At 26.6% G+C, this 16,034-nt stretch overlaps 1 protein-coding gene across 13 annotated transcripts in view; it reads right to left on the bottom strand.

The window, feature by feature from the left end:
- The window catches only part of LOC114119561 (CUGBP Elav-like family member 1), a 180,995-nt gene that overhangs the window by 47,884 nt on the left and 117,077 nt on the right, over positions 1 to 16,034 (bottom strand). For all 13 annotated transcript variants that reach the window (XM_050204393.1, XM_050204395.1, XM_050204387.1 and 10 more), the window contains one exon: positions 11,358 to 11,406. In XM_050204393.1, the coding sequence (XP_050060350.1) occupies positions 11,358 to 11,406 (49 nt within the window). The remainder of the gene's footprint in view (positions 1 to 11,357; positions 11,407 to 16,034) is intronic.

The following is a 16,034-nucleotide window of genomic DNA, read 5'->3' as shown; positions in this document are numbered from 1 at the left end:
TGTTCATCAAAAGTCCACAATTGGGCTACATTTCAGCATTATAATTTTCAAGTATTTAAAAATAAAAATATAAATAATATATAAATATTATTTTATAATCGTGTTTTGATTTTTAATTGTATACTTAGTAGGTACATAACAGCAGTGTCGTAATCAGTGAGTAGTGACATTTTGATCGTGTTCACAATTAGGAATAATAATAATAATATTAATATATTTTATATTATTATTCTTTTTAATAATATAATATTATAATATAGTATGCGCACTAATAATCTATGAAATCAATCCAGATTCCACATAATATAATATAATAAAAAAAAATAATCACATATTAATGATTAATATTATTAATAATATAATTATTTTGGTAACTAAAGTAAAACATGTATGTTAAATTACCAAATAAATTTTTACTTATTACCTACCATAACGCTCCACACTCTTGCCGAGGCAGCGCGAGTACGAGAGTATAGCCGGTTCACTCGCCTCGCTCCGTTCGGTGTTAGTTTTTTGGTCGCGAGTCAAAGGTCACGAGACACGACTACACGAGGCCAGTCGCGACTCGCGAGTGTTACCAATTACATTCTCGTGCTGCCTCGTGTCTCGTGACGACTAACGAGGCAAGCTCGCGAGAGTGTGGAGCTAGCCTGCTAGTATATAGTAATTAATTACTAATTGGAAAATTATTATCATGCGATAAACGCATTGTGAGACGTGAGCGTTTAATATCAAAAAACATCAGATAAATGTTTTTTATTCTTAAAATCTGGTTTTCTGCATTCATAAATCGCAATCTCTATTCCCTGACGATTTCTATTTTATGACGTTATATTTACATCAATAAATTAAATAAAGTTACATTAATACTATTAATCTTATATTTTATAATATTGTACTATTAAAATGTGAGGCGATTTTTTTATACAGTAACCGATTTTCATAATTTTTTTTTTCAAAAGTATCTGTGGTGTGAAGACGAATCATTTAAATAGAAAAATTCAAAAAACCAATTAATAAATAGTGGTCGGCGTATTTGTATTTAGTGACAAAGTGACATTCACACACACCCACACACGTCCATAATCTCCATCACTACTACTGCGTCGTCGAAAAGGTTTTTATAAAACGTCTTGCCGAATGCTGTGTCGTCAACTGCAATGAGTATAGTGAGGATTTGACGATAATAACGGTAGGTACCAAGGATTTTTTAAAATTCGCACAGATATTATAAAATATTTGCAAGGGTCAGCTAGAACTTAATATATTAAAAATAGCATACAAGGAAATTGTATAATATTATATTATTGCTAACAAAATATGTCAATATTAATTTTATTATTTTTTTTATGTCCATACAATTTTATGCGAAATTTTCAAACGGGTTATAGATATAAACTACATATGTTAATAATAAATATTAGAATATTATCTAATCAATAATTATTGGTCACACATAAAAAATCTATTAATACTGCTGCAATGCTGTGTTAATTTTCATTTTTTTTGACTATAAAATTTAGATAAAAATAAGACGTGTTCAATACCTTAATAAACCACGATTGACACTATTAGTACATAATAATATTAATAATATTGTTCTTTACATTTTTTTTAGATGACGGTAAACAAATGTAACATTTTTTAGTTTTTAATAACTATAAAATCGCTGCTTGTATTCACAAAGGCAAACAATTTTTCTCGACACAGGGTTATGACCGATTTCTAAATTGGATTGTTAAAATTTTGTCACGAGACGAAAGCTATTAGTCCGTCGTATAGCCAGCCGGCGCGAATAGAAGCGCGTCAAATGCCTTTAAAGTCTAAATGCACTTGTCAACGCGGGGACGTCATTTAGACCGTCGGTCGTAAGCCATTACCGCAAACCCATCCCCATGACCACGCCATCGCCGCAAGACGAGATTCGAGGAACAGAACAGTACATAAATACGGGCCATCCGACCGACATGGGTCACGGATGCAATTTATTGTACCGAGCGCTCATCCTTGTACACGTATTTTACTCACTGAAAAAATATAAAAATACACTCCCTATTTATGTAGGTATACATAAAATATAGAATGAGAAAAAAAAAGTATGACGTTTATTTTTAAAATAAATTTCAGAAGTCTGTTACAGACATTTTAGTGTATAATACTGGCCACCGGGTGCTCATCATCACGACTATAAAATATTACCATTAAAGCGGTCGTACTGTATACGATAAACGTTACCTATCCCATAACCACCACTGAGTTTGTAAATCACCATGAGGCACTCTGTATATCATATTGTTTTTAATTAGAATATTGGGTATTTTTCATAGTAAATGTTGAAAATGTAATTTAAGTATTATTTTCTATTTATAAACATAATAAACCGAAACCAACGATCGGCGTGAGAGTAAATAACAATCGAATTCATACATTGTGGTAATACGGGGAACATGATAAATATATCCAGAAAGTAAAATATTACAAATATAAAAGTCTCGAAAGAGAATTTGTAGCAAAGATGACAAAGGTATACGATGTGTAGTTATTGTGATGCAGTGTATTGGAAAAAAAGAGTTGTCGAAAAATGTCTATTCACTATTGTCACAACGGAAAGATGTTATTGAAGTCTGGGATTTTCAAAATATTTCACGACGCTATATCTAACAAATGAAAATAAAATAAAGTAGGTAACTTGTATAGTTGTATTATAAAACCTTTTTTGTGCTCTAGGTATGTTTCTATTAGTTTTCTTTTGCTATTACATTAACGACGTTGTTTCATATTCTTCAATTTATAGTAAGTATGTATTATTAAGTTTGATAAATCGTTAAAGTATTGCGTTGCATTAAGTTGAGTACGGTTATTTCAAATTTCGTTTCAATGAAATACATACATTACGTTTAGTTAATGGTAATTCAATCAGATAATTATCAATAAAAAAACTATCGAAAACATTTAATCTACAACAAATGTTACAATTATTTAAGTACAACGCTATTGCTGGTGATAATTATCATATACGTTTAAATTTCCTACACAACATGTAAATTATCCTATAATATTTCAACACTTTTTTTCTGTTATTAAGTATTACTTTTTTAGTTCACTTCAGTTATAACTTATAAATTAAATAAGTTTTACTAAAAGCTAACTTTTACACATATTTTAATTTAAGTAATTTTCATTATTTATCATGTCATTTTTATCTCAGTAATTTTTGTTTTTATTTTTTATAACTAATTTCAACAGCATTACAAATATAATAGCCAAGTTGCAACGATTTGAGTTAAAAAATTTAAAAAAAAGTTTATTCAAAATTATATGGCAAAATAAATGAAACAGTATACTGTTAAACTATACTTTACTAAACAGACCAACAATTATAAAAGGGACCACTGGATTTTAACTATAGCAATCGCCACAAAGAAACTATTATTATTAAAACACAAGGCGCATTCGGCAAGAATGACTACTCACAGTTCGTACACACAAACAATAAAATATATTATATGCAATATGCATCTTATTCTCGATATAAAGGCCATATCAAGAACCACAATAATTAACATATTTTGCAATAAATATACAATGTCATCGTTACATTATACGCATACATTAACCAGATAATAATTGAACGCGTTAAGTACTATCGATATAAACTTTTATAATATACTAATAATCAATCATTACATTATAAAGATTAATTATTACTATAAACACCGCACAAAGTAGCTGAGAGATTTTAAAGAAGCAATGAGTATAATGATATTACGATCATTAATTTTTTATAACAAGATAAACGAAAACAATTATTTTGATCCAATATACAATATATTGTTGCATGCATTAAAACATCATTACACTCTTTAAAGAAATTATTTTAAATGTATGAAAAGATCTGTATTTGTATATAAAGTAAAATAATAACATTATCATTACTCGAGTAGGATTATATTATGTACCTATGGTGTATGTATTTATAATACAATTATTCTAATATATTATAATCAGAAATTTCGTGATAATACTTAAAATTTATAATTAATAACAGCTTATTTAATCTTACATTTTAAAATTAACTCCATTGACTTATACCTATAAGGCTATAACCTAGGTAAGTTTTTGTACAAACGCCACATGGAATCGACAGAAGTCAGAAATACGCAATAAAACAAGAATTTTTGAAATGACAACCAAAGTCAATATTATGTAGGTATGTTACATTCAGCAATTCAGCATATACATATTATATGCGTAAGCGTAACCATAAAATAAAAGGCGTACCTATGTAAAGTAGCGTGGTAGAAGTATAGGGGGTTCTAGTTTCTATATTCCACTACCCTTCTCCATGATCCGAGATTTTCAAAGAAAGCTAAATTATACATTTATTTATTCTTTTTTTTTCAACAAGGATTTTTATATATACCATTTTATAAGCAAAATTTAATGAAAAATTAGTACACAACATGGGAAATTCAACACATTTTTTGATTATTAATATTGTATATATTATGAATATAATATATATGATACCTACGTACTTAAAATCACTTATACAGTTATACGTATATACTATATAGTATTGGAATGTGCGCGCACTAAGTTCAAATGTTATATCTGATTTTGCTTGTTATTATTAATGTTTTGGAAGTTTAGTTTAACCTACCAGTTTACATTATACTGTTATTTATACATATATATTACCCAAGATTATATCTGTCGAATTTTCAATTGATACACATGTGTTGAGTAAATGACGAAAAAAAGTATTGGTAAACACCGGAAGTCTTAGTATTGAATGCTATATGGTTTTTTATTGAATGTTAGTTAAAATAAACAAATATTTTTTTAAAAAAAAAATATGGTGGTAAAAAAAAATCGAGAAAGGCAGCAGGTGTGTCTGTAGGATTCTCGGTGAATAATAATAATGATAATAATATTGGCTTTTATTCAAATGATAATGATCCAAGGTGGTTTTTATGTAGGTGGTGTTTACTCTGATGCAGTGTACATCAATATCCTTATATATATATATATATAATATGTCCTTTTAATTTTTATATACCTACCGTTGGAACCGTACTCGTTTCATTTAGTATTGGTATCCGATATCATATTATAAATTATACTATATAGTTAGCCCGTTGACCGATTAATCTCGACTTAACAAATCTTTAACTTTCAATGTAAAAATTAAAATCGCTGCATAACGTTTAAAATATACATATACGTTGCTTACTGTTTATAATTAGTCTTTGGTAATTAGTAGTTAATCTAATAAGTATATATATTTTAACCTTATGCTGCTTGATAATATACCTAGATGTGAAACTAGCCACACAACATTTTTTTTTAAGGATTTAAAAACTTTTTTGTATTTAATTACAGAATTACAACCTACACAATAGTTTATAATAATATAAAAAATAAACAATAGTACAATACACATATACATTTATATGAATTTTCGTATGCTGACATTTACTCAAACTAACTGTAAGAACTAAAAAGAGTACTAGAGTGCTTTCGAATTTATATCATTTTAAAATTGACCGTAAGAATACCGTAGGGACTTGGCATATATTATGTCGTATTTATGAGAAGTTGCAATAAATTATTTTTTTATAAACAGAAATACGATACTGTCATAGAAAATAGTTCATATAAATATTATAATACCATTTGAATAAATTATTTACATTGAATTAATATTTAATATACAATTCACAAATAAGATTAAAACACGAATGAAATAGTTTTTATGTTAAATTTTTAAATGTTAATTTTACCGGTGTGTTTTGTTTTTAATGTTAACTATGTCAATCAAGTTAATGATAAATGTGTGGTAGCAGGGATAATAAAAAAATATCACGGTATGAATGTATTTATGTATTATTACATTTATTTGATATTCAGCTGTTTCGAAATCCCGCCGTTCTATAGAATTATTATAACTACCATTGTTCTAAACTTATAAATAATAGGTATATATTTATTGACTAATTAAAAAAGATGCAATTTGTGTGCAAAGCTTAACAAAAAAAGTAAAAATGTCATTATACTATGTTACTTTATCATGAGAAATCATAAAAAAATTATAAAAAGATGATTAACTAATATAATTTTGACTAAAAAATAAATGCACAAACTCATCAGATTATTTTATTAATTTGAAATTTTTAGTATTTAAAAAATGATTTATATAATCAATGTATTTTACTAAATATATAAAGTTACATACGAGTTATATAAAAAAACATTTTAAATATCTACATAAGTTATTATAGTTTGCATATCGTATAAAATAGTAGTTAAGAGTGTCTAAAATGAGATTTAAAATACAAATATTTTAACTAAAGATTTAATATCAGTATAGAGAATAATTTAATACGAACATTTTTGGGATGACAGGAAAGATAAATGAGTAATGTCAATAAAAACAGAATGTTTTTTTTTTTTGTGTGTGCATATACCATATTATATTATATATAATATATTATAATTTATAATCCTTTGTTGTGTATATGCAGATGACGAGTCTTTAATATCGCGATAAAGGAAAGTAAAATAAATGTAGGTATAAGGAATAATAATGAAATCGTACGTCATTTATCATAGAGAAAAAGTCAACGGACACGACTTCGATGAAGAGAGGAGGGTAAGTAATGCGTTTTTGCTTTTCGTTCGAATCGTTCTTAGACAAAAAAGAAATATAACTGTCTACAAAGGTTTTGTTTCTTCCTATAACTACAAATCCTGCTATTACTACCACTACAGCTATACACTACTATACAACTCAGTACTACTTCTAAATGATGATAATAATAATAATAATAGTAATGGAAAAACACATTTCCTACTTATAATACACATACATGCATACACTGGCTTTTAAAGGAAAAAGAGACATATTAACCTTTGCTTTGGCTGGTAGATTAAATGACTACAAAAACAACAGAAAACGGAAATATTACTAATGTCATAGGAACACGGGCTGCAAGAGTAAAACTCTACTATTATTGTCGTGAGCTGTGGCAATGGGGATAGGGGTCAAAGAGGACTGTGTGTCGGTATTATAAACATACGTTGGAGCACACCATTGGAGGAAGTTTCAGCTCAAATGTGAATGTGAAAACGTACAGTATAATATTCTTTTGTGTAGTGTCTCCGAAAACGCGTGTGTTCTCCGGTTCGGCGGGGTTAATATTTAATTTGGACGACGGAAACGCCATCATGTGACGCGAGACGTATTAAGATGATAATTGATCGTAACATATTATTATTACGTGTTATAAAAACGTACTCTTTGCCGAATCCCTTACATTGAGTCATCAACATAATATCGTGGTATCTACATTATTATTATTATTATACATTACGTAGGTATCAGGTATGTAGTATATATTATACGTATATTATATTAAACTAGTGATCGCACGTCTGCTTGCGAGTGTGTGCGCACTTGCGTATATTTGTATAATATACGAAACCATTATAACCATAATACTCGGATAATAAATTCACAACGGGTGCGTGTGTCCCGTAGGGCTGGCCCCGTTTTTCCACAGTTTAGAACCCCATTACCAGGAGAATTAAATTTAGCTTCGGATATTATGATCCATAATTCCAGCGACACACACGAAGTATAATGGTACGACAGACTTATATTATATTATACATACATTATAATATATTATTGGATCCGATAACGTTCAAACGAACCGTGTAACGACCTTTCGGGAGTCACAAACAACCATTTTTAGGTCGATATTTTATACGTAGAAAAAAAGATGCAGCTTTAGTATTATTATTATTATTATCATCATCATTCATCATCATCATACCTATACTTATCTATTATTATGCTCAACGACGAAATAATTATACACATCGGAATACAGGAAGTGTCACTATTTTTAATATCACTTTCACATTTTTTTTCAAATGTTTGTGTTAATTTATTCTACTGTATTATAACGAAAAAGTTGAAACGGTTCATTTATCCGATATTTATTTATATTTTATTTCATAAACACTTATTTCAAAATAAATTTTGTATAACAAAAAAACTCTTTTGGCTATCACTTAAAAAAGAAATACGTGAAGACATAATATAATATGCTGGTACTCAATTTAATAGAAATGTTTTTGATAAGTTTAATCATAAATTAAAATATTTTATATTATTGATACCATAATTTTAGGTTTATTCGATTCAAATTTATATTATTTTATAAAGCCAGTATGAAATAATAAAAAGATAAATTATGTTTTAAAATACTTAAATACCTTCAAAATTATATTCAGTTGTATATTAATCATTTATTGTAAAATAATTTTTGAATTTTTATCATTAATTATTGAAAAAATTAACCAAATATAATTCCTAAATTGACTTGAGTATATAAAATCAGTTGTACGGTATAGTCAGTAATAGTTAATTCAAAAAATTTGATTCGAGGTGCTTCTAAGTATTATTTGTTGACGATATACACTTTTAATTGAATGAGAAGATAGACGTTAGCGAGTAAAACAAAACAACTAATCAAATTACAAACAAATTAACAAGTAGGGGAATCAAAAACTTTCCAGAAAAATAAACAAATATTTTTTTTTGTTTTGAAAACTATAGATTATATGATTTTACTGAATATACAAGAATGGATGCTTATCAAATATAGACTCCCATGATTGCTTGTTGATTTTTACTGAAAAAAAAAAACAGTAATAATAAAGTTATGAGATTGCTTAAAAAAAGATTTGTAATATTGAACTAATTAAACCCTTTGACAGTGCAAGCAGCGTTATGATAACATAACATCCTATGCATCCTATGATCTAAGAGTATATTAACAGTAAAACGAACTAAAAGTATAAAACAACAATAATCATATGATTCTACCATTATACCACTCACAATAATTAATTATTTGCCTCCTATTAAAAGGAGTAAACATTTCACATCAATTACATAATTTTTATATTAAATTGTATTATAGGTGATACATGAAAAATATTTGCGAATGTTACGTTTGATATTATAGTGTTCTTATTAAAAATATTTAAATATGTATATATTACACGTAATATTGTAAAAGTTCTATTTTACCAAAGGTTTTTATACAAACCTCTAAAATCTAGATATTAGCTTTGTATTTACACAGAATATGCCAAGTTGTAAAACGATGTCACGTAATTATGGGTTTTAATTGTATTAAATAGTTTATTGTTATCGAAAATCGATAAAATGCATAAAAGTAATTTTTAATAAAAATCGAAGTAATATGGTTAATAAAATATTTGAAAGTATTATCATTTAAAAAAAAATTATAATTATAATTATTATGTGTATTTACTATCTTGTATAATGAGTCAGCGAGTATTAACTATTGAATATAATATATTATGCATTTAGAGAAAAGAGAAAAATGATGAAAGTTAAGGTTGATTTAATTATTGTTAATAATGATGATAATAAATAATTAATTTCGAAAAAACTTCATTGTGTTCATTGTGTTACATATATTTTTTTGCAATTTTTCTATTATTATAATTTCTATAGTCAATTTAAAAATTAAATAATTTACTGTCGTTTGTGATATTTAATATTAAGATAAATATAATAAAACTAATAAGATCGTATTCAGATATTATTTGGAAATATAAATAACACGCTATTTTTGTTTGTTATTATGATATATCTAAACTAAAAGTTAAGTTTATACTTTATACTATATTATATTATATTTATATTTTGTACGTAAAAAGTAGTACTTTTTTTAAAAATTGTTTAATAAATTCGTATAATATATCGATTCTTGAGATAATGTATACAGCTTTGGTAGTTTGGTAAATATTATAATATTAAGTAGTTCTAGAGAGTAATAGTACTATATTATAGTGCATGTATGTAGTACTAATAATTGTATTCACACTTCAATATTTAGTATAATATAGTATTGTATAATGCAGTTTGATCTGATTGGGATAAGGACGCAAATATAAGGTAAAAATAAATAATACACTCGATTAGATTAACGATTTGATTTTAGATGTTTTAGTGATTTGGTTATTAAAGCGTTTAACCAACCGAATATAATGTTAATGCTCTACAACAGAATCCGAATTGATGACAACTGCTACCACACGATTGATGCATTTTAATAATTTCTACGAGACAAAAAAAGTTACTAATTTCGTGTTCCTTAGAGAAAGTCGCAACTACAGAAATATATTCGTATATTATGATTTAGGATATATTATATTTTAAATACAAAATAGAGATTAGATAGTTTTAGGGAAGGCGAGAAAATTATAATTTATAGTTTACTGAAACTATTGGTTATGCATTCTATAAAGACGACATAAAATATCTAACAGTACCTAACAAAATGCACGTCCTGCTAATTTATTTGTGGCCCACATAACATTTTCAACTCTGCATATAAACATACATACGGGTAATGTTACATTTGATATTTTGAGGATTTTGTCCTTTCAATGCAAAAATCATATCAGTAACAGTGAATCAAAATTGCGTTAAAAATTGTGTGAAATAGTCTCTATTTGTTGTGCGATCGGAAATGGTTTTTTTTTTTTTTTGAAACGTTTTGAGATTCGAAGCAAATGCCTCCATTATTCCATTTGAACAATAAAACAGTTGATGTGTCATTGAAGACGGCTATACTGGTACGTGTTAGCATAGCAGATAGAACATAAATCTCGGTAAACGGACTCCGATGAGACGGCGACGGCCCCTCGGATTCATGGTGTGATACATTAATTATCGTTTAGAAATAAAGTCGTTTTCGCGGGCTTGGGAATTATGCGCGTCCTAAAGATTAAGAGGAAGAAGGACTATAATTGTATTTCGATTTCAAAACCGTGTTGAAATAATTATTCTTGGAGTCCATCGTATTTTATACTCCCTGGTCGTAGCAACGCTCGTTATTCATTTATTATTATTACACCAACCGAGTTTTATACGTACATTATATATGTTGGTTTTTGTTGTTATTTTACGCTTAATATTTGCGTCTCGCATTTAATAACGTTTGCGAACCATATAGGTACTATATATTTACCGATACAAACAGCAGGAAGTTTAGACATTGGACACTTGACCGCCATGTCAATATAGGCAATATTTCTCCGACACACCATTATTATGGATATAATAAATCCGGTAACGTTTTTACAGATTCAGTAATTAAATTTATGTTAATATATCCATATTAAGTAATGAAGGAAAATTGATGTTATATTAGAGGTGATAATACAGAAAAAAGTTAACAAAAAAAAAAAATCTAACAAATAACCGTCATTTTTAAATGATTTTTAATGTATATAAAGGTACTCACCGCTTCGATTTTCACTGTCAGCGGGCTTCATTTGTATCGGATGGTGCATCTGTAAAAATAATTTTTATTAATTTTAATTTTAACTATAATTAGTCAAGTTTTAAACATTCAATTCAATAACTAGTAAAAATTCGAGCCAGTAACATTGGTATAGGTAAATTATAGGATTTAAATTTCATTTATGTATAACGACTTGTGTCACATTTTTTAGTGATTTGTATAAAACATGAACAGAAAATAAGCTTTGACAGCAGCTATACTCAATAATAATATGTACTTTTGTATAATAATTATATAATAAGTGCATGTATTGTGTTATATATATATATATATATATATATAAATTATTTATACATTCATTACCTATATTATTTTGGTGATATGTTCGTAATATGTAATTTAATATTGTTATATAATTTAGGGAGAATTCTCCGTGTGGGGAAAGCCTTTATTTTTGTAATGCGATTACGAGTCGCGGTGTCACGACGCCACGTTTATTATTATAATATGTAGTTTATTATTTGGGAAGTTTTTCTAGGTAAGTTATCGTATATGTACATAATGTGCAATACTATACAAAGTATAATAATATATTATTTTATAGGGTTTATAGAACTTTGTCAAATTGATAATAATCAAATTGCATAAATAGTCGATTGTTTTGTATAACTGTCGTAACATGCTCCGAGTTACTTTAACTGTCGAATAGTATCAAAGGATTTGTATATTAAAAATGATAAAAGTGAATAAATTATATTCTAATATGCAGTCTGTCATAGGACAGTGAAAACAAATGACGCGTGAGGTATCTATACTATACCTACCTATTAATAATAATAATAATAAAATCGATGTTCTCGATTATGTAAAGGTATATAGACTATAAGCAACTTTACGTGGAAATACAGGGTGGTAAAAGGGCCTGTTTTTTTTTTGCAATTCTAAATCGATGACCTTAATCGAATTGTTTTCACATTGTTTTGATGATTAATCAAAGGGTGTATTAAAATATTGTAGGTACTCGTGTATGCTTGTGTGGATCCCTTATGGATTTATAGAGCTATTGGCTAGGTATCTATTATTTCGCAAATTTTGATAAGAGAAAAACATTTGGTCAATATATTGATAAATATTATGTAGAATATAGATCATAATATTATTATAATAATGTTATACACTCTTATATAGTTATAAGATATATGAATAGGTTAATGGTAGAAAAATAGGTTATATCATTTGTAATCAACAATTGCATTAATGATGAAATTGTATTTATTATGTGAGACTGTACTAGTGTAATTCTGATTTATCATAATTTATTTAACCGGAATCAAAATAATGAACGCGTTTGCATGATTCTTGGATAAATATTTGTCGCTCTAAATTATATTTTTCTCTTTCTATCAATATACATTTTCATAATAGATATATAGGTACCTATGTATACATATTATATAAAAGCTGTGAGATATAATGATATTTTTATTTATTTATATTTTGTTGTAGACCAATACTCAAATGCATTAACACTAATCATCATTATACTTCTGTTCATTGACGCCTAAGTTTAATAATATAAAAAAATGACTAGAGGATAAAACTCGTTAATCTAAATTAAACATAATATATTTTTTTGTTTGGTAGGATTTCAGATATTTTAATTGACGAGTGAGATATTGTTGAATGAAAAAAATGACATTAGTTCAATTCTTGTCCTCTCCTTTTCTAACGATTTATATTTGAGCGGTAATAACTTGTGATTGTTATACTGTATTTAAATTATGTTCTCATTGATCTATTTAATTTACATTGATCTTAGCTTGTGTTAAAGATATACGCATGAATGATTAGATAAACTGTTTTATAATTTTAATACTAAGGTATTAGTTTTTTTCGAGTGTTGAAAATTTGCTTACTAAATATAATATATGCCATATTGTTATATCACAACCAGGGATAATATGCATATAACTTTGGGATAATTGAAAAATATATATTAAACTCATTAGAGTTAATAAGTGGTACGATTCGAGGAAGATTGCACTGCTGAAGTATACAAATATTACAAATCTATAGTGTATTATATTAACATAGATAATTTAATTATTATTTATTAATATGAACACTTGTAAAGGCCAAGTACAGTAAATTATATTTAAGTATATCTTTAATATTAATGAAAAATCGTGATTCAATATCGGACTACGTTAGTACCTATATCACCTATTAATGTTTTAAAAGTATAAACGATTGCGTAGGTTAATTGCAAACAGTACTGCATAATACGATTGATTAACGTATGAATGTTATCTAACTATAATAATATATTACATTTATTTAGTTATATTGTATTATTGTTATAGTATTACAATATTTAACTTGGCCAACCGTACACGTGCATTACTTTTTTTAGAATGTTTGAAATAGCTCTAGAACTGTGTTAGTGGTTAACTATATAGTATATATATTAAATTATATGTATCTATATATCTACTTGCATTGTATGTTTTATGTTTAACTTATCCGTTTTTACATGATAAAATGCTATTCAAATATTATTATAGCTAATTAACAATTTGTGTTTTCAGCGTTCATATAAATCTATATAATTTAAGATTTTTTAATTTACTAACGCTATTATATGATGTACTATAGGTACTATACAAACGCTTCATTTTATCAGATTCACTTTCAGTTGGAATTATAAATTGTTTCCGAGCTTGTGTTAAAAAAAAATAACCCCTTTAAAAATTTTATACAGACAGATTTTATTCTAAGCTCAGAGTTCACTATTTATTCACGAGAATATATGATTATGTATCATGTATGTAGGTAACAATAATTTTGAAATGAATTTTGATAGACAAATGATTTAAATATATTATACCTATACTAATCGATAATAATTTTAGAAAACTATAATACGCTGTTACATCGAAAAATAATATTGAATTATAATAAAAAATTGCTTTGAAAAATTATAGTATGTAACTTGTAAATCTTAAAATATAATTTGTTATTAAAAAAATGTTGGTATGAGAAATAAACTATAATAAGTAGCTGGTATAGCTGGTTATGTGTACTTTAGTTTTTAATGAATTATCTATTGCAGATAATATTAAGCATTTGAAACTGTTATTGCAAATAATTTAAGCGTAAGTTTGTTTGTACTTTTTACAGATAGAATAACATTGATATACATTGTATAAAATACTGTTAAGTGTTATTTATTCACTTTAGATATGTTTTTATACAAATAAACCTCGAATTTATTATCTATAATCTATAGTATAGTTATAATATACGAACATTTTACATTAGTCGCTACTCATTGTGTACAAAGATAAAAAAGAAAAATATGAAGAATTATTTTTCGTATATAGAATAAAGTGCGCCTAATTAATCAGTTGTTCTGTAAAACATCAATACATCAATACAACGATAAAACTTTAATTTCTTAACATGAATTAAGACATTTCGCCAACATATTTTCGTATTTGAGCAGTGGGAATTATATTGTGATTTAAACAATAATTATGGTATCAATACATCGGCACATTATATACCAATAATATATAAAATTACGCATAAATTAAAATATTGATTTTATTATTATTATACTTTTTCGCAATCTACTTATGGTATCTGTTTCAGAAAAAAAACCACCAGACATTTCTCCGGGGAATTTATATGTTCTACTTTTACGTAGAAAAAAAATACACCTAGGTAACATGTGCATGTGTGTCTGGACTAGAGAACTGAGATTCTCGGGGGAATACAACGTATACACACGTGGACGAGAAATGTATAGAAAAAGAAAGGAAGAAACTCTAACTGACGGTATAATAATTGAATTGCGACAGGATAATAAGAACGCAAGAAAACGGATAAAGAAATAATAATAAAAATAAAAAAAGGATAGAAGATGAAATTTGTGGCTAAACTTTCGGTTTGGATTTTGCTACTTATTATTCAGGAAAAAAAACTGAAGGTTATCTAAGACCGGAATGTTTATTTACATACATAAATACTATAAATATAATATACATATACAATATATAACTATAATTGTACCTAGTACCTATATAATATATATATATATATTTATGTATTATATACCTACTTGAGTAATTTTGTAGTTAAAAAGTTTTATAACGACGAGAATTGTAATAATACCGTTGAAGGTTTTCGGATAAGATTTAGATGGAAATTGGATAATATGAAAGGCTCTACGCGTGACATAGCCGTGGCGTAGCAAAACAGATTCGGAAGTTTACTGACAGATTTTTTAAATGAATAATTATTTTATTTTATATATTATACAGTTAGGGATTGCATATTATAAATGAAATGTTAAATCACGATGTAGTGTACATACCGTTAACTAAAATAATTTACATATTAACTATATATTTCACAAAAAATCTTATCAATTCTCGAAAATTTTTGAAAAGTTAAAAAGCTTTAGAATATTGTATTTTATTTTTTTTCGTTTTTATTGTATATTGTATAGGTATTATATACATATTATATATATAGTTTTGTCATAATGTCATGTGATCAAATTCCTAACAAACAAATAATTATAAGTTCGTTTCACTCAAACGTGTTGTCACTGTTTTCCAAGTTTGTAATATGGTAAATTTACATTCAGTAGTAGAAATTTTAGCTTTGTTA

This window comes from Aphis gossypii, chromosome 3, assembly GCF_020184175.1.
Source record: "Aphis gossypii isolate Hap1 chromosome 3, ASM2018417v2, whole genome shotgun sequence".
In the NCBI taxonomy this organism is placed as follows: Eukaryota; Metazoa; Arthropoda; class Insecta; order Hemiptera; family Aphididae; genus Aphis; species Aphis gossypii.
This window is presented reverse-complemented; position numbering and strand designations above follow the sequence as displayed.